Genomic DNA, 27,562 nt, shown 5'->3' on the forward strand with positions numbered 1-27,562 from the left:
AATAAGTAATAAGTAATAATAATAATAATAACAATAACAATAACAATAATAATAATAATAATAATGCCCAAAGTCATTAAAATAAGACACAATTTGAATCTAGGAAGAATAAAAAATAACCACTGTGCTATATTAGCATAAATATCCATATATGTGTGCACATGTGACAACAATTATGTTCATTTTCTAATTAATTTTATTTTTGACCTTAAATTGACATGACAAATTTAACACTATCTGTACATTGTCCATAATAATGACCGCTAATTCAAGGCTTGCCCAACAAAATTCTCAGTGGTCAGTCAAGTCTAACATGAATCCAATAAGGACCAGAGATGATTTTACACTTACTTTAACTGTACATCTGTGTTACGGCTATACAACAGCAACTGTGCGGCATTGGATTACATAAATAACATGGCTAAGTCAGTTACAGTTTCATGTGGTTAAATAAATATAGCAGGCCTGGGGCTGAGGCATCAGTATTTACTGCTGGTTTTCTTTTGTGCCATTCCAGCTGCTGACTTGTGTTACAACAGCAAGGCCTAACAAAAAGACCCTAGACTATTGACATTAATGACTGTGCCATAATGCAGCACAAGAAAGGAGTCTATTTTTAGCTTCCGTGGCCTCTGGTTAGGTTGGGTAAGTCCGGCACTGATGACTAGGTTCGACCTTGTTATTCATTAATGCATGAAGCTGGTCCCCCACCAGGTCCCATAATGGCAGACCACATTGACACAAGCCCTACATTAGAGAAGGAAATGGAGCACTTTAGAAAATAATGAACCTCGCCAGACATGCCTCTCCACCACCGATTAGCCAAGTAATTAATTACCTTGAAAACAATAGGACAAGGTGAAATGAAGCACAATAATTTTTATACCAAGATCAATGCCCTCTAAACATGTACTGCAACACATTCAGAACAGAGTATATGTATATTGGTAAACAGAGAATAATAATTATTTTAATTATTATTCAGTGGACCAAAATCATCCTCAAAAACGGAGGAGAAAGGAGGGGTTGCACATGATCCTGCAGTCATGTGCTTGAAAAATAACTTAATCTGCAGCCCTAATCCTTGCTCTGCCTGAATTGCAGGAAGCCCAGTTCTGTTTTGATTCATTTGCCTTAGGAGAGAGTAGAACACCTGCCACCACATTTTACTCAATGTGAGATGGTAGTCTCTTTTCATAAAAATCTAAATTATAGACATAAATAAGAAGTCACTTCAGTTGTTAAATCGCATTTGATAAAATTAATGTTATTAAACTGGTGTCCTGATCATTTTCCATGAGACAAGACAGTAGCAGATATTGACATTTTACATACAACGGTATGTAAATTAAATTCTGAATACATCACTGCTTGTCTCTAGACCTGGCCATAGTTACAGGTTTCTAGATAATTTAAGTCGGCAAAAGTCTCTATCACCCTATGAACAATCAGCCTTACTCTGTTGCTATTGCTTGTCCATAAACGCAGTATACAGATTTACTACTTTGATACCTAGAGATTTCATTGCTTTCTTTAAAGTTACAATCTCGAAGATTTCTGTTTCGTTCTCTTTGGCGGTACCAATGGCGAAAAGCAGTAATTGCAGGTGTGTTTTTGGACCTCACTTCCCAGAGATCCAATCGGATCCAACCAGAATGTACACACTCATTCATTGTCTAACATTAGGCTAACTTAAGCTGCCTTTACACTGCCGAGCTGGGTTAAAATGCTGCAGCAGACCTGGGGTCGAATTAGTGATGATCAATTTCCACAGACGTTCTTTATCCACCTTTTGCCCGGTATGAACATCTTTGTAGAGAAGAATTTACGGAATTCGCTGCGGCTCGTACAATGATGTATCTCGTGCACACTAAACAGTCTTTCTCGTGAATGATTGTTGTGTCATATTTTTTAAACAACCGCCTTGCAAAATGTTGCCGCTGGTGTTTCTGGTTTTGCTAGCAAACTGTTTGAGAATAAAGCGGAGTTGGGTGTTAAATTAGCAATCAGAACAAGAATAATAAAACAAAAACAAAGGAGATTTCATCAAAAAAGGGCAAGACTGAAGGACCATATGAGGAAGCGTAATAAAATAACAACGCTAATCCATACTGCTGTATTCTTTTATTTAGTTTTCTCCGGTTTGACATCTTTACACTGAAATCAGACCTGGCTCTGCTCCACCTATATCCCTGGTTAATGTTCTGTGTAAAGATGGCTTTATTCCGAACATTTTAATATATTGATGAACTTGATGGCAATGTAAATAACGGTAACGTTAAGGCCAATTCAGATCAATGATTCGCAATGAGACAAAACGGTTTTAAAATGTTGCAGAGAAAATTGCAGCGGTGTGAACTGGTTTGTTCCAGAGCGTCTGAAGCCGTTGCCTGGGGTCTCAAAAGACCCACCTTGTCAAATCGCCAAGTGCAGTTAGAACGTTAACAATCAGACGTCTTGGAATTTCGCAAGTTGCATCCAGTCTCGTAGCGAATCATTGATCTGAACTGACCTTTACTTAGCTACATTGCAACGTTGCAACAAGGTAGCATTGCATTCGAGAGACTTTTGCGAGGTCGGTACCAGTCGGTAGCATTAACTAGAATTTTTTCTAATTGTTAGATGACATTAAATTGTGTTAATTACATTAGCTAGCTAGCTAAAGCAACGTTACCTGATATGAGAAATGGATACTGTGCGCAACGTTGTCTAAACTAATGTTGCCTTTCTTGACATGGTCCGGTAGCTAACGTTAGCTGTGCAAATAGCTAGGCTATGTAATTTAGTAACGTTACATTGTCATCAAATGTAATACGAAATCTACATCAACAAATAATATGATCTCTCATGTTACACAAAAACTTTTTATGGTTCCATAACCCCCCCTTCTCTGTTATTGTAACGCTAGCAGACACCGGAAAAAAAAGTACACCGCTCACACGCAAGTGAGTTGAAGAGCAAGCCTGTTGCGTTAGCTCCGTCTACCCTCTCTGGCAGACCAACCACTGATGGGTGATGGAAAACGCGTCACTAACTATGCGCCGCTTGTGATTTTTTCCCGGGAATGTCGCCACAGACACCCAGTTCTTGAATCATTAATTATTATATGAATAATAATATAAATTAATATACTAATAGGCTCAATCACCATTGTGTTACCTAATTCGGCAATAGATAGTGACTTAACAGACATTTATTTTAATGAAAATCTTCGAGATTATTACTTGAAAGTTGTGGTTCTTTAAAATTCCCAAATCTCCTAAAATACAGGTGAATGCTCTTTTTACACAACTGAAACATTTCCCATCAACACCACTGAAACTGTGCTACACAAAACTGTGCCTCGCGTACCAATGATTCTTCTTTACATTGGGAAACAACACCTTGTAGATGTGCTAGACCCACAAGAAGGATACCTTCCCATCTCAATGTACTGTTCTTTCCCCCTTTTTTCTTTTTCAGGGATTTCAAGCCTCAAGCTTCAAGTAAAAAAAATGGTACCTCAAGATCTAATTACAAACTCCACAAAAGGATTGTTCAGATGTCTCTACGGTAAATTTTCTGTACCGTTGAAAGGCTGGATGCTTGTCATTTTGGTAAAATGAAAGTGGTAAGCTATTAGGATGGGATTAGCTGGAAACCCCAGTGAGTGTCACACTGTAGCATAGTGATAATTTTTTTTTTTACTTTATTTGAATGGTTAATGACTGTTGACTGAGCCACGTGCTGGACTCATCTAAGGGTGACCAGATACTAACCACTTGCTTGAGGGGGGCTTTTTTTAAAACACGTTTTTCCCCTTTGAGTCCTTAATAATAACTCAATGCTCAGAGCATTTATTCTTTCTGGCCATAATGTGAAACTGCTGTCTCTGTAGTACATTATAACAAGTATCCAAAGTCACAGCAATAAAACTGTGCCAAAAGCCTCTAGCCACAGTACCAAAGTACCATCTGTTGCTGTGCTGTTGTCATTCATCCCCCCATGTCAGTTTATCCAGGAACACGAAGAACAGGAATTAATTACACAGAATTCAGTCTGACATTCCTACCCAGGCTGTGGGAAGGGGAGTCAACTGTAAATCACAACCTTCGTACTAGTAATTTCACACTAGCTACACTTATAAATAAGCTTCTATGTATCAAGCAATGCACCTGTATGAGGTGGTACTGTATTGTGCTTTCATTACATGACACTACATCAGTATCATATTTGCTAGTCAGAGAATCCCCAAATTTAAATTAACATATATGAATCCGCCTGTGTTATATAAGCAATAGTGCAAGATATAGTATAGACATGTCCAGACCAGTAAGTGTTTTTGCAAAATCACTAAAGCAGATAATGCTATGCCAACCTAGAGCCATGGTACAAATGATAAATATATAGAGAAAAACATACAATATCATAAGAAAAATCTGAATTTGTTACATTGGAGAGGAAGTGTGCCCTGTGATAGATTGGCCTGTCCAGGACATATTCCTGCCTCTCGCCCAATGCACGCTGGGACAGGCTCCAGCACCCTCCGAGACCCCACCCAGGAATAAGCGGATATAGATAATGGTTGGATGGGTGGATGGATAAGAAGTGCTCAGGGGCGGGGCTATTCCAAACACTGTGGAAACTGTGGGGCCAGTACAGACAGGAATCATGTCTAAGAAAAATGACCATGCAGTAAAGGGTAAGCCAGATCCCCCAAAGTTGCAGGATGGATAGGGCAGGCATGGCATATAATTATACAGATGGACTTTATTCCAAATTTGTGAAAGAGTTTGTTAAACTCCCACTGATCAGGACAGATCGAGCATACTCAATTAATGCCACGCACTGGACTGACTCCTGTCAATGGGATTGTACTCTGTATATCAAGCTGATTCATCTCAAGAAAATTAGGATAAGCTGTGATTCACCTTAATGTGCCTGTTACATTCATTATTGAACAATATTTTTACATTTTCCCCTTTTCCAAAGAAAATAACTGTCCCCCCATCTCATCCACTGCCATCAGCAGAAGGGGCGGAGAGTTTGTTTTAATTCTCTAGTTTTATGATAGATTTCCTGTTCCCATTGAGCAACGACTAATGAAGATGGACACTGCAGGAAAAGGTCCTGAGAGTTTGAGTTTCTGTCATTCTCTTCCCTGTCAGAACAGCGGGAAGAAAAAAAACACTCCAGCAGCGTCATACATTTGTAGAAAGAATAAAATAAATAAATACACTTGTGGCTGTTCGCATGTCGAAGAGTGCCCGTCTTTTCCAGTACTGATCTGAGGCGTGTTTCCACATGCACTGTTTTGGCCCCCCCACCTCAACAATGAAAACAATTAAATCAAGTGCAACCCTTCAATTAAGTGCAAACACCTATTATACACCTCCACTGTAAAAGATGAGGTCAAGGCCTTATTATTTCATATTTTTACAGGGATTCAGAGAGATAATTTGACACTCATTACTGGTGGTTGTGACACAAACTGACACAAGATAAATAGAATATTGCCACCTTGAAGTAAACTGAAGCATAATAATAATAATAATAATAATAAAGGTAAAGAAAGAAGGCATGAAATAACAAGCTTTTTTCAGGGGAGACATTGCAACTTTATTGATGTGAGAAACATATATATATATATATATATATATATATATGATAAAAAATATCTGCTCTTCGATCTTCCAGACTTCATAGACTACAGCATATGGTTTAACAACCATCAAACTTAGCCATGTAAACTGCTGAGCTGTGCTGACCTTTAATTTAAAACTGAGAATGTGTTCAAAGAAAATTAAAAAATATATTTTTATAAATTTTGATCTTGATATGAATTGGGAAAAATGTAACATAGTCAATAATGCACAAAAAATACTGTGTCTACCCACAAGTCCTATATTTGAGTTTCTGCACATCCCACTCAGCTAGCAAATCTCCACAGATTCCTGGCCAAACTCCTCCACTCTGTCCCTGAGTCTCCCCAAATATGTTTACAGAATCTGAAAAGATTACATTTCAATTAACAAAGGAAATCAGTGGGACTCCTTGGGGTTTGAGAAGTGTGACTTGAGCTGTTATCATGAGCATTGCTAGATGATGAGCCAGCTTCTTCTTGTATATTATTCTGGTTATTATTTCAATATGTTCAACACAGCTGTCAAATCTACAGGTGGGTAATATGACCACAGAAATGGAGCCAATAATAGACATGTTCTCCATCAACCCACATCTAGCTCAGAGTCGTATCTGATAATCAAATGCCTTGCTCTTGGTTTGCCTCGAAAGAAACAAATTATACAATACAGAGTGTCAACAGTGTTTACGGGAAATAGATGCATAAATATATATACAGTACACACACAATAACAAGATCTCAAGAGTCTGAGCATATACAAATATTTCATATGATGATCACCTTTAGAACTGTGATATGTACGTTATTAAAAGTAAGCTTTCAGGCCTCTTCTAATAATCTTCTATTTATATGTTGACAAAAGCATTGAAAAAGCACATACACACATACATGCATACAGAAACACAGAAGCACACCCACACACAATTTTAGAATTTTCAAAGGCTGTTCCAAAGGATACCAGTTTAAGCTTATAACACTGTTGTAGCTATATATGGAAATTTCAGTTTTTCTCATTGGTTAGAGTAAATGTAGGAGACAGTACCCTCAGACTTCAAAGAATGTGTTAAATTCAACATAATTCCCTACATACTGTCCAAAGCCCTCTGTTTCATCTTCCCATCCAAGTACATGAACATCTGGCAATGTGACTTACTGCCAACACATTTAGCTTGAAAATGGGCATCTCTCTACAGGTTAGATTTAAAAAAATGATCATCCCTGCTGAATGAAGAGTCAAGATGAAGAAGGATTTACTTATTTTGGTTTGAACTGGTTCCTCGGTTGTGTGTTATTCCATCTCAGCTTTTTGTCTTCCTTTTGTTTTATTGCATTGAACCTGGACATTGGGTCATTTTCTGGAATGGTCTCACCAGTTTATCATTCCTTTTAATGAACAACTTATTCAATGTTTCTTTTCGGTGAAATATAAGGAAACGGGCACAGCGCTGGCCTTTCTGTCCCTCTAGGTAAAATTGTAGTGGGAGGGGGGGATGGGTGTTGGGGTGACAGTGATTGCCTCTGACTATCGTGGATGAAACACAATTTTTATTACCCCCCTGCCCCCGTTCGCTTGGCCCCCACCTCAAAAGAATGCCATTGAAGGTGGCCGCCCTTGTCACATTATGCCTAGAACTGGCCCTCTGTGGAACCTACATTGAGATGTCAGTTTATGGTTTCTCATCATGTTTTTCAGGCGTTATGTGTAGCCTGTTTAAAAATCCTATTCACTCTTAAATCTGCTCCAGATTTTGTTCCAGGTTGATTTCATTGTTTACTAAACATATTAATAAATTTGGAGGCCTAAATTCTTATCTTTAATAGTTAATAAATTAAATGAATCAATATGAGCCGTTACTTCCTATAGTTGAAAAATCTTGCATGCCAAACATAACACAAACAACCTAAATTGCTTTTGAGTTTCATTTTGTTGAAGCCATAAAATGCCTACAAGGCAGAAAGTAATATAGATCAGAACACAAACAGAAAGCACACCCTTCTTTTACAGCTCCCTCTGCCAATATATATTTTAAGAACTTCAGTTAGTTGTAAAAAAAAAAGAAAAGCTGGGTACTCACTGATGTGTATAGGTGGCCTTCTCCATTCATGGCGATGTACAAGCCTGTCTTCACAGACTGAATAGCGACAACTCGAAGACCCACAGGGATGAGATTGAACAGAGCTGAGGGAGAACAAGCATGGGAGCTCACTCACGGAGCACATATAAAAAGGCATATATGTGAACACATCTCAACAGAATAAACAGGAGCGCTGCTAATGCGAATAGCCCACGTAGTTATAGCTAATTAGCACCATCCTGGTGGATTTAATGTGTGTTTTGTTGGCCTGCAGAATGCCCTTCTCACTTCTTATGTAATAGTCATTGTTTGCTCTGATGAGATGCATTGTAGCAATCCTGGCAGTATTGTGAAGTACATCGGCATGGAAATTTAATTTCCCAGTTTTATGAATGCACCCATTATTCAACTTCTTTTGCCATCAAAATGACTTTAATGACCGCACTCTGAAGCTTTGAAAGATGCAAAATACCATTTTGGGACCCTATAATCTGTAGTTCAATTTCCACTGTTTGACTCCAAAACAAACACATTGATGCCTGTCAAAATATTATGACATACTTATATGGTAGTAACAAAGTTCACCAATATAACATTATTTTTACTGTAACAGTCATGCATATATACATGAGAATGCATCCGAGAAAGACTGTATTGAATAGCCTCAACAAGGATATTGCAAGGCTTCTGTGCGTGCTTGAAAGTCCCATCAGATTTTGAAGCTTCTTTCAATTTTAATAAAGGCCATTAGAAATGAATATTGTGCTATGTTTACATATGCATGACTTTACTCACGTACACGTTTGATTGAACACATGGGAAGGGGCAGACATGTTGGGTATGTAATTGGCAGCAAAGCACATTTTGCCTGGGTTCCTCTTCGTCTCTGTGCTGAATCAATTATGCACTCATGCATTTACTATGTACTTATTCAGGTGTGGAAGCGTTCTGACACTGTAGATGAGGAGCACTAACGTGATGGAAATCCACAGATCCCTTGTTTTGCTCTCAAATGGGCCAACATTTGTGATATGTGTCAGAACAGTAGTGCTCATCAAGGATCAAATTTCTTCTGTCTGCATCCTAATCTGTACATACAGAGCTTTACACACTCTTTGAGCCAAAATACAAAACTGATCCTAGTTCAGCATGCCAATTCTGATGGTATTTCTGAATATAGTCTTGACACAGGTCCATGAACTAATGACGTTGCTGTTCAACTACGAGGCCAAGGTGTCCTGTTATTGAAAATTAATGCACACCCTTGGACCAATCAGAATTGATTATTCAGCCACTGTATAAACTATAACAAGGGTGTCACACTTCTCCAAATCCATGGTCTGGTTTAAACCTGGATTTTCTCAGCCACAGTTTGGGTTTTTCTAGGAAAATGAAAGAAACAAAAACAAAATAGCAACACATTTCTTAATGAATGTTTTATGAAAGCAATTCTAATTTTAAATATAAAGGAACAATTACTGATCTTTTTTAAAATTAAAATAACAGCTTAATTTATATTTTGTACTATTTCAAGATGAACAGTAATTTAAACAGTAATTAAAAACTAACAAAAATCCTCACTAATGACAAGCAGAAAATGAACTGTTGTGTTGGTGTATTCCGTTACTTAGCACACATTTGTGAATATGCTTCAATTATGCTTGAATTTCTGTTTCCTAAAAAGAAGAATTGTTCACATTCTCAGCGGGGTTGAGATGTTGGATACCAGGCGTCCACATACTTTTGGCGATGTAATGTACAGTATGTTCTTATGGTGAACTACACTGTGTCTGTAAACTGTGCTCAACTTCACTTGGAAGTATGATGCTTTGCCAAATCACCAGAAGTGGACGTCAAGGCATTATGTAAGATGGAACAAGAGATAGAGAGAGCTATGTCTGAATGAACTTGTGGTCCAGGATGTGTGAACTGAGGCTGAGAAAATTCCTATCATGAAAAAGCAATCCAGTTACATACTGCAACCAAAATGATGCACCTCCCCCGGCTTTATCTGTGTACGAGAATTGACAGGTCATTTTAGTTGAATGGCAGGACCGTGACGGGTGTCAGGCTGTCATCCGTGCTACAAATTTCATTCAAATTAGCAAACGTGTCAGCGGCTTGTTCACTGAGGCTTCACCACTCATTTCTGCCTTCTGAGATCAGATGGGGCCTGCTCAGTCACTGCTACCACACTTCCCCCTGATTTTATGAACAACACCCAGGCTCTGGTAACATTCACAGAACATAAGAATGTGTCCTTGTGTGCATGTGTGCATGCATGACTACTTGCTTGTGTTTATACAGATATGGATCTGACATGACTTCATATGTTCCATGTCTTTCAGACAGCTGCCCAGTAAAAAAGTCTTCACTGAGTTTTGTTTTGTTTTGTTTGTTTCAAAACATAGTAGTTGACCTGGTGGAATATGAAATGGGTTCACTCGGTTTACAAGTAGCTCAGAATATTAAAGAGTAGTCCCTCAATTTTGTGCATTTGTGACAAAATGTTCTTTTAATATAACTGTAATACAAATCAATAGCAACATGTTAATGCAGCCAATAAAATCAATACTTAAATTAAACATCCACAAACAGTAACTTGAGAATCGATGTGTTCACATGGAAAACTAAACCTCCACCAAAATATTCCATTATACATAACATGAGAGGAGAAAAAGTCTTCCACTTTAATTTGTACTACTAATGAATTAAGTTTGCTTCCATATAGTTCATACAAAAAAGAAGCTTCATGGTAGTAATAATTATGTAAAACAAGTGAGCTGAGCTGAGATTTATAGTTATCAATTCTGAAGAAAATCTGAAACAGACATACAGTTTTATTCTTGTGCCACATAAGAAATGAAGTTAAAAGGTTAACTCACAAGAATTAGTGCTGTCATCCTTTGTCCCATCCAGAGATCCATCTGGGTTCATTTGCAAGTAGTATCCCTGCCTGCAATATAACCTGGTCACTATACCCTTTAGCTGGGGATCTGGTAGAAAGAGACAGAGAGACAGACAGAAAGAGAAAGAGAGAGAAAGAGAAACAGGGAGTGTTTGTTAGCAACAAACATTCATCTAAGTGAAAACAAATGCAATGATCAATATTATGATAGGTCATGAATAGGAGAAATGGCTGTTTTTTTTTTTCAAATATTTTTTTCACAGTTTACACTCAAATATATAATAAGACACAATATTTATATACACCTTAAATGAGCTACTGAACTGCTAATTAATGGCGTTTGAATTGCAGTGTGGCCCATGGCGTGCTCAACAGCACCCTCTTAAGGTTCTGCTTCAGAATATTAATTTTAAATTATCAGTTCAAACCACATTTTCAGCATTTAACCATTTCAGAAGCAACTGTAATTTCAACTAGTTAATTTGCAAGAACATACTTATTACATTTGAAGGTATGGGAAGCAGACAAGCCCCTGGTAAAATGTACTCATCCAGTACATTCAATTTTGTGCCAGAACAGCACCATTAGCCATTTTATCAAGACTTCTTATACCTGATCTCTAATAGAATGCTTGGCTCTACGTCATTTAATTGATCGGCTATCTACTGGTATGAAATTAGTGATAATTTTGAGGATGTTGCGATGTTCTCAAATTGTGATGTTCTCAAATAGATTTTTTCCCCCTGCCAGATAATAAAATTGTGTTCATTTGAAATGGTAACATACATTCTCGGGAAAATGTCATGAAACAGAGCACATACTTCAACATGCACCCGATGCACCCCAAATCCAGTTTCATACCCTTCAATACCCAGTAGATATTAGTATCCATCATAATACATAAACTTAAAACGCACTGCTATCAGTAACTTCAAATAATCATAAAACACTAGTTCTAGTCATTATTCCTTTGTACCCAGTCTCGCCGCTGTCAAAAAACATGAAATTTGCTCGCAATGTGTCAAGAAAAATGGCAGTGGTATATTTCCATCAACTGAATTTAAGAAGTGCACACTCGCTTATGATTCTGTGACTTTATGGTGGTGTAATAAAAAGGCTTTTGGTCATCAACCACAAGTGACTGAGAATAACACAGCATGACACTATAACTATATGCTGCAATGCAGATGCAACTGGAAAAAAAGACGCTTCTTCATGAAGAAGAAACAAATGTGGAGAAAACATGGCCGAGGCAGGAAGGTCCTGTGCAGCAATGACAATCATTTATTTTCAAAGCGCGTCCGGTTTTATTTCGTGGTACAATCATCTTTGGGTGGAACCTTATTTTACTGGCTCCAATTGATTTTCCTCCTGGAGAGGAAAGCACCCGTGATTAATTAGAGGGTCACATATAAGACACTCAGCTCTGAGGGCTGGCGAGAATACTATTGTACAGCCCTGCACATGGCAGGCAAAGCAGTATCTCTCTGGGAAAAACGCACAGCCACCCACTACACGGAGGAGTTAAGAAGTATTTTCAAAAAGACTCCATCCTTCACATTTTCACTTTCTTCACCACAGTAAGCATTCCAGACGGATTTGCATTTCTCTCAAAATAACCCTGCTCTTCAAACCCACAAGTGACAGCATCGTTTCTTATTTCAGCATACTTTGCCTGTAATTTAAACAAAATATAATCATTTTCAACGCCCCATTAATTAAAAAAAAAATTCTGTTTAATCTGTGACATTCAGCAGATCCTAAGGACAGGAAGTCCCACCTCCACATGTGCCCATTGACGAGCAGAAGGGGGAAAAACAGCTGATAGGTGTGTGTGCGTGTGTGTGTTTGTGTGTGCATGTGTATATACATCTGTTACATCTGTACATGCATGCATGCATGTATGTATGTATGCATGTAAAAACTAATGCACTAATACACTGTTACAATCTTATACATAGTACAACCAGCACAATCTTAAACACGGTACAATCAGTATAATCACCACAATATAAGCAGGTCAGACCACAGAGAGACAGTAAAACTCTTGAAAAGAAAAGAACATGAGATGAGGATTTAGCTAAATCTGCCAGGGTCACCTCAGTTCTGTTGGCTGATTAAATGATACTGGTAGAATAGCACAGCCACACTTCATAGGGAATAGAGAAGTCTACATTTGCAAACACGGTCTACATTTGAAGCACTGTAGTCATTATCTTGTGTGTAAGGTGAATACAAAAAAAACTCCAAGCCCAAAACCTCACTCTACAATGCCCACAGATATCCTTTATGCAATAAAGGTAGTCATGATGGCTCCTGTAAATTACAATTCAATATCAGCTTTGAACTTGTCAGCAACCAATCCTGAAACTCAGTTGTAACTGTTAGAAGTGAACACAGAGTGAATGCTGACAGATCATAGTCAAAAGCATCTCAAACAAAAGTGGGATCAAAGAATTGTGCACAATGAAGAGAAGGCTCTGATCTCCTTTAATACTGAAAGTAGAATCATTAATGAAGAGCAATGTCCCTCTGGATCAATAAAGCCTATTTACAGTAAGCACCATGCAGCTGTAGGTCAGAGCGGCTACCTCCAGGGTGGTTGTTTCCACTTACTGTAGTCTGTCTAAAGTAGTTATGAACATGACAAAGCATAGCAGTTGGATGGGTACAGTTACCTTCAGTATCTAGTTACCCATATAACAAACAGAAAGTTTATAAGGTATGCAATTGTATGCCAATTGTGTTGTAACCTGATTTTAAGTATTTAGGTATATCAGGTTCACATACATTACAAAAACATTATATAAGCAGCGACATTTAGACTACTGGCAGTGTATCGAATCACTAGTTAGGTAACAGACTGCCTTAATTATTTAGCGATTGTTGGCTAAGTCAGAAAAATACACTATGCAAATAATCATTGAGGAGAGCATCAAAACCATGATTATAGGTGCTGAGTTATAGTATCTGGAAAGTTAATAAATGAAATAAACTGGCAACACAATCAAGAGCATTTAGACATGCAGTTGAACAAGTGACACAAATATGAAAGCATTTTAGTGATTATTTGATAGGAATGGTTAGACATGGACATTGACACATTCTGTGAAACAACTATCTGATGCACTGTACCGTAACATTTATAGTTTATGGGAATTTCCAATGGTGGAATCTGGACGAATAGGAAATGGAACAGCTCCACCATACCTCCAATACATTTCAAACCATTCTACCCCCAGGCAGATCTCTCTGTTCCACAACCTTGAGACACCTGGCTATCCTCCCCCCGCAGGGTCACTTCTCACAGTCCTAATTCCTGTCTGTCCGATACAAACAACAATCTTTCCACAGAGACCAGGACAGTAGTGTCATTGACTGCATCTTGGTTCCCCTGCCAAAAACAACATTTTTGTTGTTTTTTTATGGTTTTATTTTGTTCTTTCCTTTTCATGAATTGAATCTGTATGCATTCAGGATTTGTGTTTTTTTTGTGGTTAGCATAGTTAATTTGCATTAGAGCTTTAGTGATTTTTCACATGCTGTATACCCACTGGCCTGGGTGCATTTCTTGGCACTATTGTTCATATAAATGAGATGTACTTCTGTTCTCATACATTGTAAGTCATTTTGGATCAGAGCATTTGTTAAATAAATGCAATCTCATTAATGTTACAACAAATGGCTTTAAAACCAGGGAATGGGACCTGTTGAACTCAACCTCGACTTCACAGGCATAGGTGAAGCAAAAGTTGAAACTTGACAATATTTTGGTATCAGCAACAAATACATTGGATTATCCTGTAGCTTATATAGATTCAGTGTGGAGAGCAAAAAGGAAGAGAGACATTCAGAAAGATAGCTTCACAGAACAGCCCATTTCAGGTTCATTTGTGCAAGGTCAGTGTAATGGAGCCTCCTGGTCTACAAAACACAAAATCAGCACAAATCATCTGCAAAAATCCCCCGGTCAGATGCAAATTCTCCCTTCATAAAGCCCATCACGATTCCCCGTTCTAATCAAATTAAATGACTGAAATGAGCTTTAAAGTATAAAGTGATGTCCGCTAATGAGAAAAGGAGACTTTCACTTCCTCTTTATACTTTTCCTTTGTCAGAGATATGACAGCAGGACTGCCTCGGCCTTAATAAAATTGAGGTCCTTTCATCTCAGAAAAAAAGAGACCAACCTATCATCGTTCTGTCAGGCGCCCCGCTTTGTACTCTGCCAGACTACAAATGTCCCCTGCCACTTAAATACCATCTGCTGGCACATCACACGAGAGGCTCCTCACGTACCACGTTCAGCCTCCGCTATCATTTACTGCGGCACAGAATGCCAGTGTTTGTTGCCTTCTAGCCCACTGCTCGCTGCTTCACAAGTGTCTTCTCTGATGAAACACATTAAAGAAGAAGTCATTTTGAGCACTGCACTGCCCGACAGTAAATGGACGGGTGATAAAACCACTTAAAACTTTAACTATATAGCTTTTAAGTGGTTTTTCTATGAAAACCCTCAGGTGGCCTGACCTCAAAATACATTACGCTGATTCACAGATTTGCATTTGACTGATTTTCGAATGATTGGCGATGCTGATGTTATACAGATGCATCAGTTTGATTCTCCTCAGATACTTTATAAGGATATCCTTATATTTTATGAGGAGAGCAAAGACAGTGACGGAAGGGGGGTAGTTAAGCATCTGGGCTTCTTACCAGACCCTTGCAGGCCCTTTTGCAGTGCTTAATTTGTGCCACAACAAGATGGAGCTCAGCTCCCGCACCTCTGAAATTTAGGTTTTCTGCACACAGGACCTCTGAGCTATAGACAGGCACCTCATATCTCAATATGTACAGTACATAGTCTAAAAATATGTTTTGTCCCACTGGTATATGTTGAGGTTCACAATCGGCTCATTCACATAATTGATACTTTGTACTAATTTACCATATTATTTGTTTAAAAATGTGTTTTGTCATACATTTGATGTCACAATTGAATGCCCAAGTACACCTGCCCCCCTCACATGCCCTACCTTTCCTATCACTTTAAGTTCTCACAACTTCTGATTTGCAAATTCAGTGTGGACCAGAGGGAAACCCCACAAAGCAAGATTGAGGAGTTAGAGGACTATCTTCTGAAAATATTTTCAATTGGATAAAATTTGATCCAAAATGACTGGATGAAAGCCAGAGTTATTCTAATATACTTACTAAGTTAGCCTGCTTATTAATCCCTCTTTGTGATCTGAACTCAATCAAGCATTTGTTGGACATTCCTGAAGACTGTACGAGGCAGCATTTTCTACTTCCTTCAATGACAAATAAGCCGATTGGCTTTAAAAAGTGGCGTCATATTCCTCCAACAAATTTCGAGTCACCTGTAGACATATGGTGGTCCAATACCCAAATAAGTGGTAAGTGTTTCCATTTTTATTTAACTACCTGCCTATTTCAGTTATGTCATCTATTTAAATCAGTCTGTACAATGATATAAGACTGCATGGAAAAATGTAATCATTATAATGCCATGTGACGCTGCTATTGGAATGCACTCATGCACTGATCTGAGTGCATTCCAATAGCATCATCACATGGCATTATAATGAATTCTAATATCAGTCTACCTGACAGGCATTTCCCCATTTATTTCAATTCTGCAAGCATCATGTACTTGCTGGTTTACTGTCCCCAGGTGTACAAGAAAATAATATTCACCTCTGCACTTGCCAATATTCACATTGGATCTTACATTAAATCCATTAGAAGATGTTCTTTTGTGTGTCCCTGCGTGTGAGTAAGGATTCTTAGTTATTCTGCATGAATAGTGGGAGTGGTGCTATACATTCAGATCATAATGGAGTAATAAGACCCTGCCCTCTCATTATAATGAAGAACCCAACACCAGCCCCCAGTCATAGCCATTTGTGTGTAAATTGGCACTGTAATAATCTCTCAATAACAGTCAGGACAGCCCAGTCACTGTCTGTCTTCTGCTACAGACCAAAAACACAGCTGTTCAAGCCACATGCTCAGAGCCCAGAGCTCTGAGCATTTATCCTAGATTGAATACTATTAAGCAGAATGTAACACTGAATCCTCAAACACATTGGCTAGAAATATGCCCTCAAGCTTTGTCTTGCACATACTATGACAATTGACTTAATGTTGTAAATTTATGGAATGATTCCTACTATTGGCTGAAATACTGATAGCTGGTATCATATACGTTATTTGCCTAACTTTTCAATGGACTTGTGCAAGTCACTCTGAAAAGGAGCATTGGTTAAATGCCTGGATGTAAAACGTACTCCGACAATTGTTTCAATTTTAACATCTTTTTGGGAAACCACATATATCATCTGAGTATCATCATCTTCGCGCTGTTCTATTCAATCTGATGCTAGAAATATCTTACTGCTGAGGGGCTTTGCATTTGTTCCTGAACATAAGTGTAGTTTTGATGGTTTGTTACAAAAATATAAATCAAATACCAAAATGCACATGCATTGTGTGGTGCAGAAAAAGAGCAATAATTGGCATACCAACAGTCACCACTCTTTAAGGGTCACTGAGGGCTCCACTAGATGCCTTGCTAGCCAGGCCTGATCAACATTTTTATACGTGACCCTATGCATGCTGGGATTTTATCTGCTTAATTAATTGATTAATTTATTTAGCCATGCCTGTGTGGTACAGGAGCATCGGAATGATTTGGGAAATAGGGTGTCCAAACATGGAGAAAAATGACTTCTGATGAATTGTGGAATGTGTTTTACGTTGTTTGTCTGTTCATGACGCAGACGGAGTCAACTCTTAATGTTGCACCATGGCTCCTTAGACCCCCTATGGACAACCTCTTTTTCTCCGTATTTCACTTTAAATAATGTTATAGATAAAGGTGTGTAAAGATAGTTTATCTATCTAGTGGTACTTGCTTTAGCTGCAATACGGATGGTTTTTTACAAGGTTAACATTATAGTTATTGAATAATTATTAATGAGTCTGCATGGGCCTGATACTGCATTTTTGTATTCCTGGGAGTTACACAGATGTTCTCCCCTACTGTACGTTGCTCTGGAAAAGAGTGCCTGCTAAAGGATTGTAATGTATTAATTTATAATGCTGTTGTGAAAGGAAAGGAAAATGTACACATTTCATGGAAAGTTTCTACTCTATTCCATTCTATTGTTTACCATTCTATTCTAGACTATCATATTCAATTTCTTCTGATTTACATGTACACTCCATAAATCTGGATGTTTGTTTTAAATAACCCCTATCTGCAACAATGTGGGTCCAGGGAGGAGCCTCTTCCAGACAGCAGAGGTAAGCCATCAGCCATGAAAGACACACTCCAATGCACACTGCAGCTGCGGACCTGAACCCAACACTCGACTGACCCACTTTAGACGTTTCTAGAATACAAGAAGGGCTTTTCCAGCCCACAAAGGAAAAGCACCTCATCCCCTCCCCATTGCCACGATAAAGGAGGGGAAGCACAGAGGCTCAGGGGGGAATTCTATACATTTACATGGCTATATAATTTAAACGGCGCATCTCAAAGTCAGAAGCCTGATGCATTATTCAGCATGCTATTAATTTGCAGATAATGGGCATTTGATGAAATTTTAAATTAGAGATTAGGTCAATATTTTTAAAAATCAATATGTTCATTTTCTTTATCCAGGGAAGAGAAAGAAGGAGCATGTGACTTTAATACAGAGTGAACATGGTCGTAAACTTGCTATTAACCCAATGTTATGGCTGTCAGAGTACCCAGGCTTCTCTAATCCAATCATACTGGAGGAAGCCCTGCTTTGCATTCCAGGTCATATTCCTTCTTCATGTGCTGCACCTTGTGTGGTTAGGTTCTCCATGAATAAATTATAAGTGAAGATGAAAGGAAAAAGTGAGGTAGGAAGCAGTGGAAAAAAGGGTATATTCTCAAGGGCAAAAGTGCTCTTGTCTAAGGCTGTATTCCAACCTGGAAAGAAAACTGGAATTCCTCACTTTTGCCGAGAAACCTGCAGGGCCAAGTTTAACTGAGTCAATGAGGAATTTGTCTAATGATTTAATGTAGAGGACAATTAGGAGTCCGTCACTGTTTGTAGCATTCCATTCCATCAAAACACTCGACTGGACACAACATTTAACACCTCATTAACTTGTGCTAAGCGCCAGACAAAGATATCATCCAGTTGTGCCAAAATTCCCTTCTTACTGTATATCTACTGCTGGGTCTCAATAAATATTAAAGATATAATACCATAAACTCAGATTTTTGCTCAGGATAAAGTCCAGTGTTAATTTAACTCAAAATATGAGTCCATTAGAGACTATGCCTACTCTGCAAGCGTTGATTTAACACTTAACATACTGTGTGGGAATTAAATTAGAGCTTGTCTTGCTTGCCGGCACATACGGAATTATCATATTTCACACATTTAACAAAATTTATCTGGCTGGGGTAGGAAATTCCATTCCTTAAATACTTAGTCTAAGTCATTCATGTGCTGGAGAAGCCGTACACCTGGTTACTAAATCAAAAACTGCTGATTGTGAAAGGAACTACAAAACTCCATAAAGGTCACAGCCCTAATATACACCCTACTATCACTGTCTACTGCACTCTGGACTTTTTAATGAATAAATGTATTTGCCATTTTATTACCACTGTAAGAGCCCACATACTGTCTGAGAGTACAGATGTAGTTCTCAGAACTCTAGTGCTCACCTCCCTTTGATAAACAACTATCGGGGATACATGAATTCTCTGTGCTAAAATCTAGTGGTATCTGAGCACACTGCCTTTGTCCATGAAAAGCTCTTGACACTGATCAAGATAATGGCTGCATACAAACTAGAAAAGCAAAATCAGGGACTGGTCATCTGGATTGAGGATGACCTTCAACCTTTTTGCATCATTGCTGTAGACCTCTGTTTTTTTAATGATGGTTGGCTTTCAAAAACACTTTAGGGATAAATTAGCCAAAAAAAGTTTTACTGCATGAAAGTTCTTGAGAAATTTCCATTCTGAAGGTTTTCCTAAGGAAAAGAAAAAAATCTTCAGCTGAGCTGCTTGAGGGTGAAAGAATAAGGTTGAATTTTCTCAACTGTGATTGATGGGATAACCTGCAAGGACACACACACACACACACACACACATATATATATATATATATATATATATGGCCGTGCAGGCCCTCTCCAGAGCAACATAATCAAACAAAGATCTACCTGATGCAAGAAAAACTAAAAAAAAATAACTAATCAATATGCAGAATAGATGTCACAGACATGAAATGGCTTCATTATGACTGCCCAAAGGACCTTTAATGTTTATAGCGTTTTGACAAAATGCCCAGAGCACTTGGGTGCATTAGCATGAAACAAAAACCATATGATTTCATTAGCACTGGGATCAATCAAGTTGTGTGATAAAGAGGCCATCTCTGAAATTAAGGGCATGGTGCCTCATGCTATTTAAAGGCTAAGGCCCAGATTCAATCTAACTGTCATATTATATAAAAACGGACTCTAAATAATGCCTAAATTAATGCTACATTCAGTGTTATGGTGTTACAACAATGGTCAAAAGCTGCAACACGCTCTCATGACTGGTTATACCAGGTATTATGTCATGCTTACAGCAGCAGCATTATGTCAGTCTTATGGCATATGGGTTAAATAAAAGGTTACCATTTAAATATAGAAATACCTTACAACCCATTCTTCTTTCTTAGTACTTACAGCATATGAACATTCTTTGCTGTGGGCATTTTGAAGATAGTTCCCAGTTGGTCTTGATAGCCAGTTCAAATCACAAAAGACATTCTGAATCTCATGAGAATGTAAAAACTTAATGAGCTAATACCCAAAAGGCTCTTTACCACAAATAGCATGAAATAAGCTTGAGTGCTGGACTCCAAAGCATTTATCCTGTTCTATAATTATCTATTTATCACCTATAAACCAGGACAAATAATCACTTTCATTTTTATCTTTGAAAAGTTTCATATTCATTTCATCACTGAATTTAGGGCATGACACGTGCATTTCATTGGGTTAAGGTTTCTAAAGGTACAGTCCCTTACAAAAAAATTGAACATTCAAAATCCACATGTGAACGAACCACATGTGAACACCTAACATGTGAACTATAAAAAGAAAACACTTAAAAGATGAATGGGGAAAAGGTACTCTATGCTACTTCAAGTCACATGATTTGTTTTCACGTGTGCATTTTCATTCACATGTGAAAATGTAAAATTCACAAGCGAAATTGTGATTTCCACAATTTTAAAAAGCAAATTTCACATGTGATTTTTTTGTATGGGGTGACATTCACTGACGCTGTATATTCTGAGAGCTCAAGACAGCTATATGTTAGTTGGCTTTACTAAAATGGACATTGCAAATGGGAGCTGTCAGGAGATTGCAGGGATACTTCATCTCCCCAGTTTTGTGACATCTTTCGCTTCTTTCACTCACAATGTATTTATGTTAGAGTCTTCACACAAATAAAACATCTCTTACAGTTGCCAAATTATGCTGCCTGTCAAGCAGTACTTGTATTGTGATAACTGAATTTTAGAGTCATCTATTCACTTGAAAAGCATGCATATGTTTTCATTTCCAGAACTTTCCATATACAGCATGCATGCACACAATTATACACATTAAACAAAAACGGAAACACAATCACACCAATTATATTAAATTAAAAGCTTAGTGAATATGAGATTTTCAAATATCAAAAAGTATCATGAAACACAGAAAGGAGATTATGATGCTGTTGTGTTGTGCTGTACATCTGTATTTCCTTCTTTGAACAGGTTATACACAGGGCACTGGAAGAAGGGAGACGTATTCATCCAACTGGTGGCAGGAGCCCAAAACAACAACATGCATGGTCTACATGAACAAAAACGTTGACAATATATATCTCAACAGGTAGATATACAGTCTGTACATTTTGCAGTCTATGTAAGCCTAAACATAAACAAAGATAAACTTTTAGTTGCTTAGCAAGCAATAGTTTCAGGAAGCATCACTCCTGCAACAAGTTAAACACCTGCTGCCACACTCAGCCACGGATTTTCCTGTGAATTCGCATAAATTAATCAGGTTTCAATAATGTGCCCTGCAATGTGCTTACATGAATCAGAAAAACAAAACAAAACAAGAACACACATATTAAATAGCTTATCAACAAACTCGTGCGATTAACACAATGACCTTCACAAAACACATATGTTTCACACAATTTACTCATATAAGCAATAAATAGATAAAATAAATAGCGTGTACCTGGAAGACGGGCATTCCAGGGAAAATATTTATAATGTACCGTAAATAATGCTTGTTGTCTGTCTAGAGCTAACGTATGTGATTCGTCTGTGCTTAATATTGATCTATACCGGTTCTGCCAAAGAAGCAAGACAATCTGCACGTTCTTCCAAATGTTGCAAAAACATAATTTAGAACGTCACCGCAAATAAACATCTTGCACCACAACATTCATGTGAACTGCAACAACCAAACACGAGTTTCCGGTAATTGTGAACCCTTCCAACAAGATTTTTTATTTATTTATTTTTTCCCCAAAGAAAGACTAAACTAGTTCATAATATAGCCTTTCTATCTTGACCGTATGTCTGATTTGCAGTACTGAATTTTTAATGAGTTCTATACAAAAAATGTTCCATCTAGCCTACATATTCATTTAGGCTACGTACGTAGCGTTTATATCTAAAAGAACAACTAGTGCACACAGTGTAAAAACAAAGAATGAATGTCAAAAGTAAACCACAACGATGCATTTGTAATGTGTTTTTCAGGAATGACACAGAAATTGATATCCCACTAATTAAGAAACGGGTTTGTTTCTACCGGGAGGCGTTAATGTTGTATTGTGCCAAGTAGGCTAGTGTGCAACCAAGATTCCCACACCTTGTCTCCGAAGTCTTCTTTTCCTGAGCCCGAAGATTCTCACTTTGGAGAAGATATCGACCAGGTTTCCATTGCAGAGTCCCTTGTTCTTGCTCGGGCTTTTCCGCCTCCTATGTGTGGACGGCCGGTCTATGTGCTGCTCCCGAGCCTGTCTTTTTTGTCGGATTAAACCGCTGGCAATCGCCGCTGCCATGTCTTAATAAACAAAAATCCTCCTTTCACAAAGCACTGACGACATAAATAACCTCCTTCTGCATATGCAGTTTACTACTGTCCCATGCTTGTTCCTAAAATATTTTTGATCTATCAGCAATAAAAACTGATATTAGCACAGCAAGTCCAAAAACGACATTTTAAAATCGGCATCAAGCTGTGTGCTGTCATTCTTGAACGGCACTGTTGAAGAGACTATACAGAATTGTCACTGTTGCCGTGTAACAAAGGATAAACCCCTTACTACTGCTACTGTGACCCAAACTTATAAGGAATGGGATTTTTGTATTTACTACATGTTTTCTGTTTGCAAAGAAAAACGTCTAAATTTCACCTTTCCATCTGTTTGAAATCACTTTATTAATATTCTCTCTCCTAGTTGTCGGAAATGCAGTAAAATTCAGAACGCTGGACAGCGATTTCCACCCCTGGGTGAGCAGTCAAACAGCAACAAAAACAGAAGATTTTCCGGTAAATATTACTCGTGAAGGACGTCCGCCCGTCTCCCAGGTGGGACTGTGCGATTACGGTGTTTAGACTCACATATTCACCAAGTTTATAAGCCATCTGCTTTACTTCTCTTAAAATGGACGATTGTCGTCGAAGCTTCATTTCCCGAAGTGTCCATTTTGAGGAGTGGCATGTAAAATAATAGGCTATGTAGAACACTGACACGATTTAGAACTTCATAAAATATTATGCGCTTATTTACGCTCCAAAAACTTATCCGAATGGATGCCAGGCGCACATTCAAAGCATCTTCTCTTCATATTCCATTTAGTGAAGAGCAGAAAGATTTCCTTTTGAGTGTATACAGTTTCTTGTTTTGCAGTAAAAAGCGTGCCGATTGTATAACAATTTGGAAAATGTAACTAAAGCTGAGCTGGGACCTTACATGATGACGTCTGTCTGGTGTGCCAACTGAATACAAACAAATAAACTCAAGAGACTTCCAGCAGCGTTGAAAACAAAGCGACTTACGGCATTTTCATTAAAACCGCTCAGACCAAAAGTAATCAAAACGTAGCTGTAAAGAAAGGAGTGGGGTGTCTACCGCGTGTATTCAATTCCATGCGCACACATCTTTTTCCTGTATTCCCGAGATCCGCGCCAGAAGAAAACACAAAGGCGTGATAGCTTTCTGTTTTTCCCCACTGGTCAAAGCATCCTGAATATCAACAAGTCTTATAGTATTGCGCCTGATCAGAACAGAGAAAGCTCGTGCTTCGTAAGCTCACAATCAAACCCCATTGCTTCAAGGAAAGCACCGTGGTTTGACTGTTGCTATGAGCTGGTAGTAAAATGTAACACTTGTAATGCTGCTTCGGCTGAACAGGAACTAACGCCCCCGCTCAAACGTGATAGGAGACGAGTATTGAGAGCCTTTAGCACCCAAAGGCGTTGTTAAGGACGCCAAACAATATGTTAAGAGTTGTGATGGCAGCCTACTCATTAGTACTAGAACGACTTTTTAAGCGTCGAAAACGCAGCTCTGGGTGAATTTCTGATCATGTCATGATTTTACGGCTTTTTCCATTTATGATACAATTCATTATTATATGTACTAATAACACTGAGACAGAGAGAGAGAGAGAGAGAGAGAGAGCACTGCAACAACCGGACATCCACATTAAAAGGATTACTGTGCTACACAGTCCAGGTTAAATATCTTACTGTGTCCTAGTTCTGGGAAAGTTATAGCAATTGACACCTTGAACTCACTCGCATCGGTGGAAGCAATGATTTCAGCACCACGGCCAGTGCCACGAAATATAAGGCACATGCACGCTCGAGACAGCAAATTAATCCAGCACACACTAAGTACGTTAGCACATTATCTATGAGCTCTTTTTTTTTTTTTTTTGCATTTTTACATCACATATTTATTATTTTAATTATAACGAATATTAAGAATCCGAGACAGTGCTAGGTATTAGTAATAAAAGAAAATTACGGTGGTGTCGTCTTCTGCAGGGGGTAAAAGGGGTATTTTCTCATTTGAATGAGGAGTATTTGAGGAGCTCGATCGGCTACACAAACGCAAGAGAGCCATCTGCTGTTGGTCCCCATAATGCATTATCTTGCTCTGCTTTGGGACTATGGAATTTGTTGTCAACCTGCATCGCATTGCCATGCTTCCTTTTCTTCCAAAATCCTTAACCACAACTATTATTGACCCTAAGTAAATAAGTCGCGAAAATAATAATACCCAACATTTCTTTTCGTGTTGACCTTTTTTTTTTCTTTCCCCGTATCACGATAAACAGTTAAACAAACAGCCTATTGTGGGAACTAGAGGCATTTTATACTGTCGTTGTCGTGTAATTTACGACACATTTGTGAAAGTCTAATTTAGCTTCTAGCCTAAGTTATATATTCAGTTAATTAATCATAATCAGTCTTTTTTTATGATACAGACATGGGAAGTTGGTGACCCACGACGTACAGCCACAGTCTCTCCAAATAAATTGTTTTTCCAGATATTTCTGAATTTTGAAAAGAGCCGCCCTTCAGTACATAGACGCCAGTCTGGAAAGAGGTCGGCTGGAACTGTGCAGTAATTTTACTGTCCAGCAGCGGACGCTGTCCCCTCCACGACGACTTCAGGCACCGTGGTTCGCACATTGACCAAAATGAGATAATTCTGAGAGACTATTTATGCATCTCAGCAATATCGGTTTGTTTTAATCCTTCCAGTATTGCACACATGGTTTTTAATTACTAAATGTTCAATAATAAATCACTTGTTGCAGTTGCGATTATGAGTTAGTGCTTTGTAAGTGTTCGAGCTGGACAAGCATAGCAAAACTACATCTAGTCTTTATTTTACTTGAATCAAATTCTGTTGCACTGAGTGATTAATCGGACATACTGTATGTAATTGATTCTGCTTGCCAATGATTGAATGACAAATAAATTATAAGCAATTTTCCTCACAGTTTCAGGATCAATGCCTTAAAACTGTGTTGATATTCAATAAACTGTAATGAAAAATGATGCGTATAATTACACGAATAAGACAAGGGTTGGGAGTCCATTTAAATTTCACCTCATTAAATGTAAGGAGATTCTATTCATGAACTCAAAAAAACCTAATGTTCTGATTCTTTTTTTAAATTCATGAAATGGGTATCAGTTGAAGTGAGAAAAAAAAAAAAACCTTACACACTTATACGTAGTAACTCATTTAAAATTAAGTAGCTGTATTTGCTTTTGCCCTCCCTGAGCATTCATCTTCTGCAGGTCCATACTTTTGTGCTCAGATGCAATTAAAAAGTTTCAGATTGTATGTATGGGCTGGCTGATGTTGTTGCCAAAGGGTATTTGACATTTATGATCACTTTCAAATACAAACAACAACCTAATTAAAAATACGTTTTTTCTTGGCTTTGGTGATTCAGATGTGGTTTCTGCCTTTTCCCAATTATCATTTGTTCTGTGATCAATGAGAAGTACATAAAGCATTAGCATTAAATTCCACTGGTAAAATATCCCAAACATTTTGAGAAAAACACATGCTATTTCCAGAAGTCAGCTTCATAAATTGTTTTAATTGTACATTAGAACACAAAGCAGGAAGCACATACCTATCAAAATGCCGATAGGCATTCAACCAGGTTTCTTGCAGTTGTCAGCTTGTGGTCTTGTTACATATCTGAACAGGATTGAAGTACTGATTCAAGCATCGACAAACTGATATTTGCTATTCAGACATCTTTTTATGGGCAGTGAGCTCCATAATGTATGGGACAAAGACACATTTTTCTTTATTTGGCTCTCTCCTGCATAATTTTACATTTGTAATCAAACAGTTTACCTGTGGTCAAAGTACATTGTGGTGTGGGGATGGCTGGTTTAAGCAGCCACACCTGCCCTGGGTCAAGCTAATTAGACCTGGCCAATTGGATAATTGGTTAAGAATTAGATAATTGGCCAGGCTAATTAGACCCAGGAACAGGAGTGGCTGCACCTGTGCGTAGTGAGGTAATCACTGCGCACAGGTTAAATCTGCCATCCCCACCCACATCAGGAGCTCTCTGTCATGACAGGGTTTTTACATCTGCTCATTTGGCGTTACCATCTTGCCAAACCCTCGTACAATAAAATGTGGACTATTTGAACATCTTCTCCCTGTGTCTCTGTGCTGGAGGGCCCCAAAGAAAGCCACTTCGGTGGCCTGTGGCAGGCGTGTTTGCCACATACATATTCTCAGCATTAAATAAATAAAAACATTTTGGCTTCACCATGTAGAAATTACAGCACTTTTTATACACAGACCCTTCAATTCAGGGTACTATAATGTATGAGACAAATGGCTTTACAGGTGTTTCTGATTAGTCAGGTATGTCCAATTGTTTCCTTAGTTCAGGCTTTCAGTGTCTCACCTTGATTCTAGCCTTTTGATTGCCTTCACAGTCTGTTATTGAAGTGGAGGAACAGAGTTGTGCCAAGGAAAATCAAGAAAGCTATTATGAGGCTGAGACAAGAAAAACAGTTAAAGGCATAGGCCAAACCTTACTAAAATAAACTTTTTGGAACATTATTACAAACAAAGAGAGCACTGGTGAGCTCAGTAATTGCAAAGGGCCTTATAGGCCACAAAAAACCTCCTACAGTTGATGATCAAAGGCTTTTCACCACAATGAAGCAAAACCACCCCCTGTCAGACACATCAGAAGCACTCTTCAGGATGCAGGCGTGGATGTGTCAGTGACTACTGTCCACAGAAGACATTAGGAACAGAACTACAGAGGCTACACTGCAAAATGCAAACCACTAGTTAGCTGC

General features: G+C 38.3%; 1 protein-coding gene across 2 annotated transcripts in view; it reads right to left on the minus strand.

Annotated features, from left to right (window-relative positions):
- LOC135250530 (fibroblast growth factor 14-like) overlaps window positions 1-27,562 on the minus strand; it is a 142,114-nt gene that overhangs the window by 24,140 nt on the left and 90,412 nt on the right. Inside the window, exons 1-3 of one of the 2 annotated variants that reach the window (XM_064326891.1) lie at window positions 22,562-24,202; window positions 10,584-10,694; window positions 7,699-7,802 (exon numbers count right to left, since the gene is read on the minus strand). In XM_064326891.1, the coding sequence (XP_064182961.1) occupies window positions 7,699-7,802; window positions 10,584-10,694; window positions 22,562-22,754 (408 nt within the window). In that variant the 5' untranslated portion in view covers window positions 22,755-24,202. Of the gene's footprint in view, window positions 1-7,698; window positions 7,803-10,583; window positions 10,695-22,561; window positions 24,203-27,562 lie in introns of those variants that run through there. The other variant, XM_064326890.1, reaches the window with a different exon arrangement.

Source organism: Anguilla rostrata, chromosome 3 (assembly GCF_018555375.3).
Source record: "Anguilla rostrata isolate EN2019 chromosome 3, ASM1855537v3, whole genome shotgun sequence".
NCBI lineage: Eukaryota > Metazoa > Chordata > Actinopteri > Anguilliformes > Anguillidae > Anguilla > Anguilla rostrata.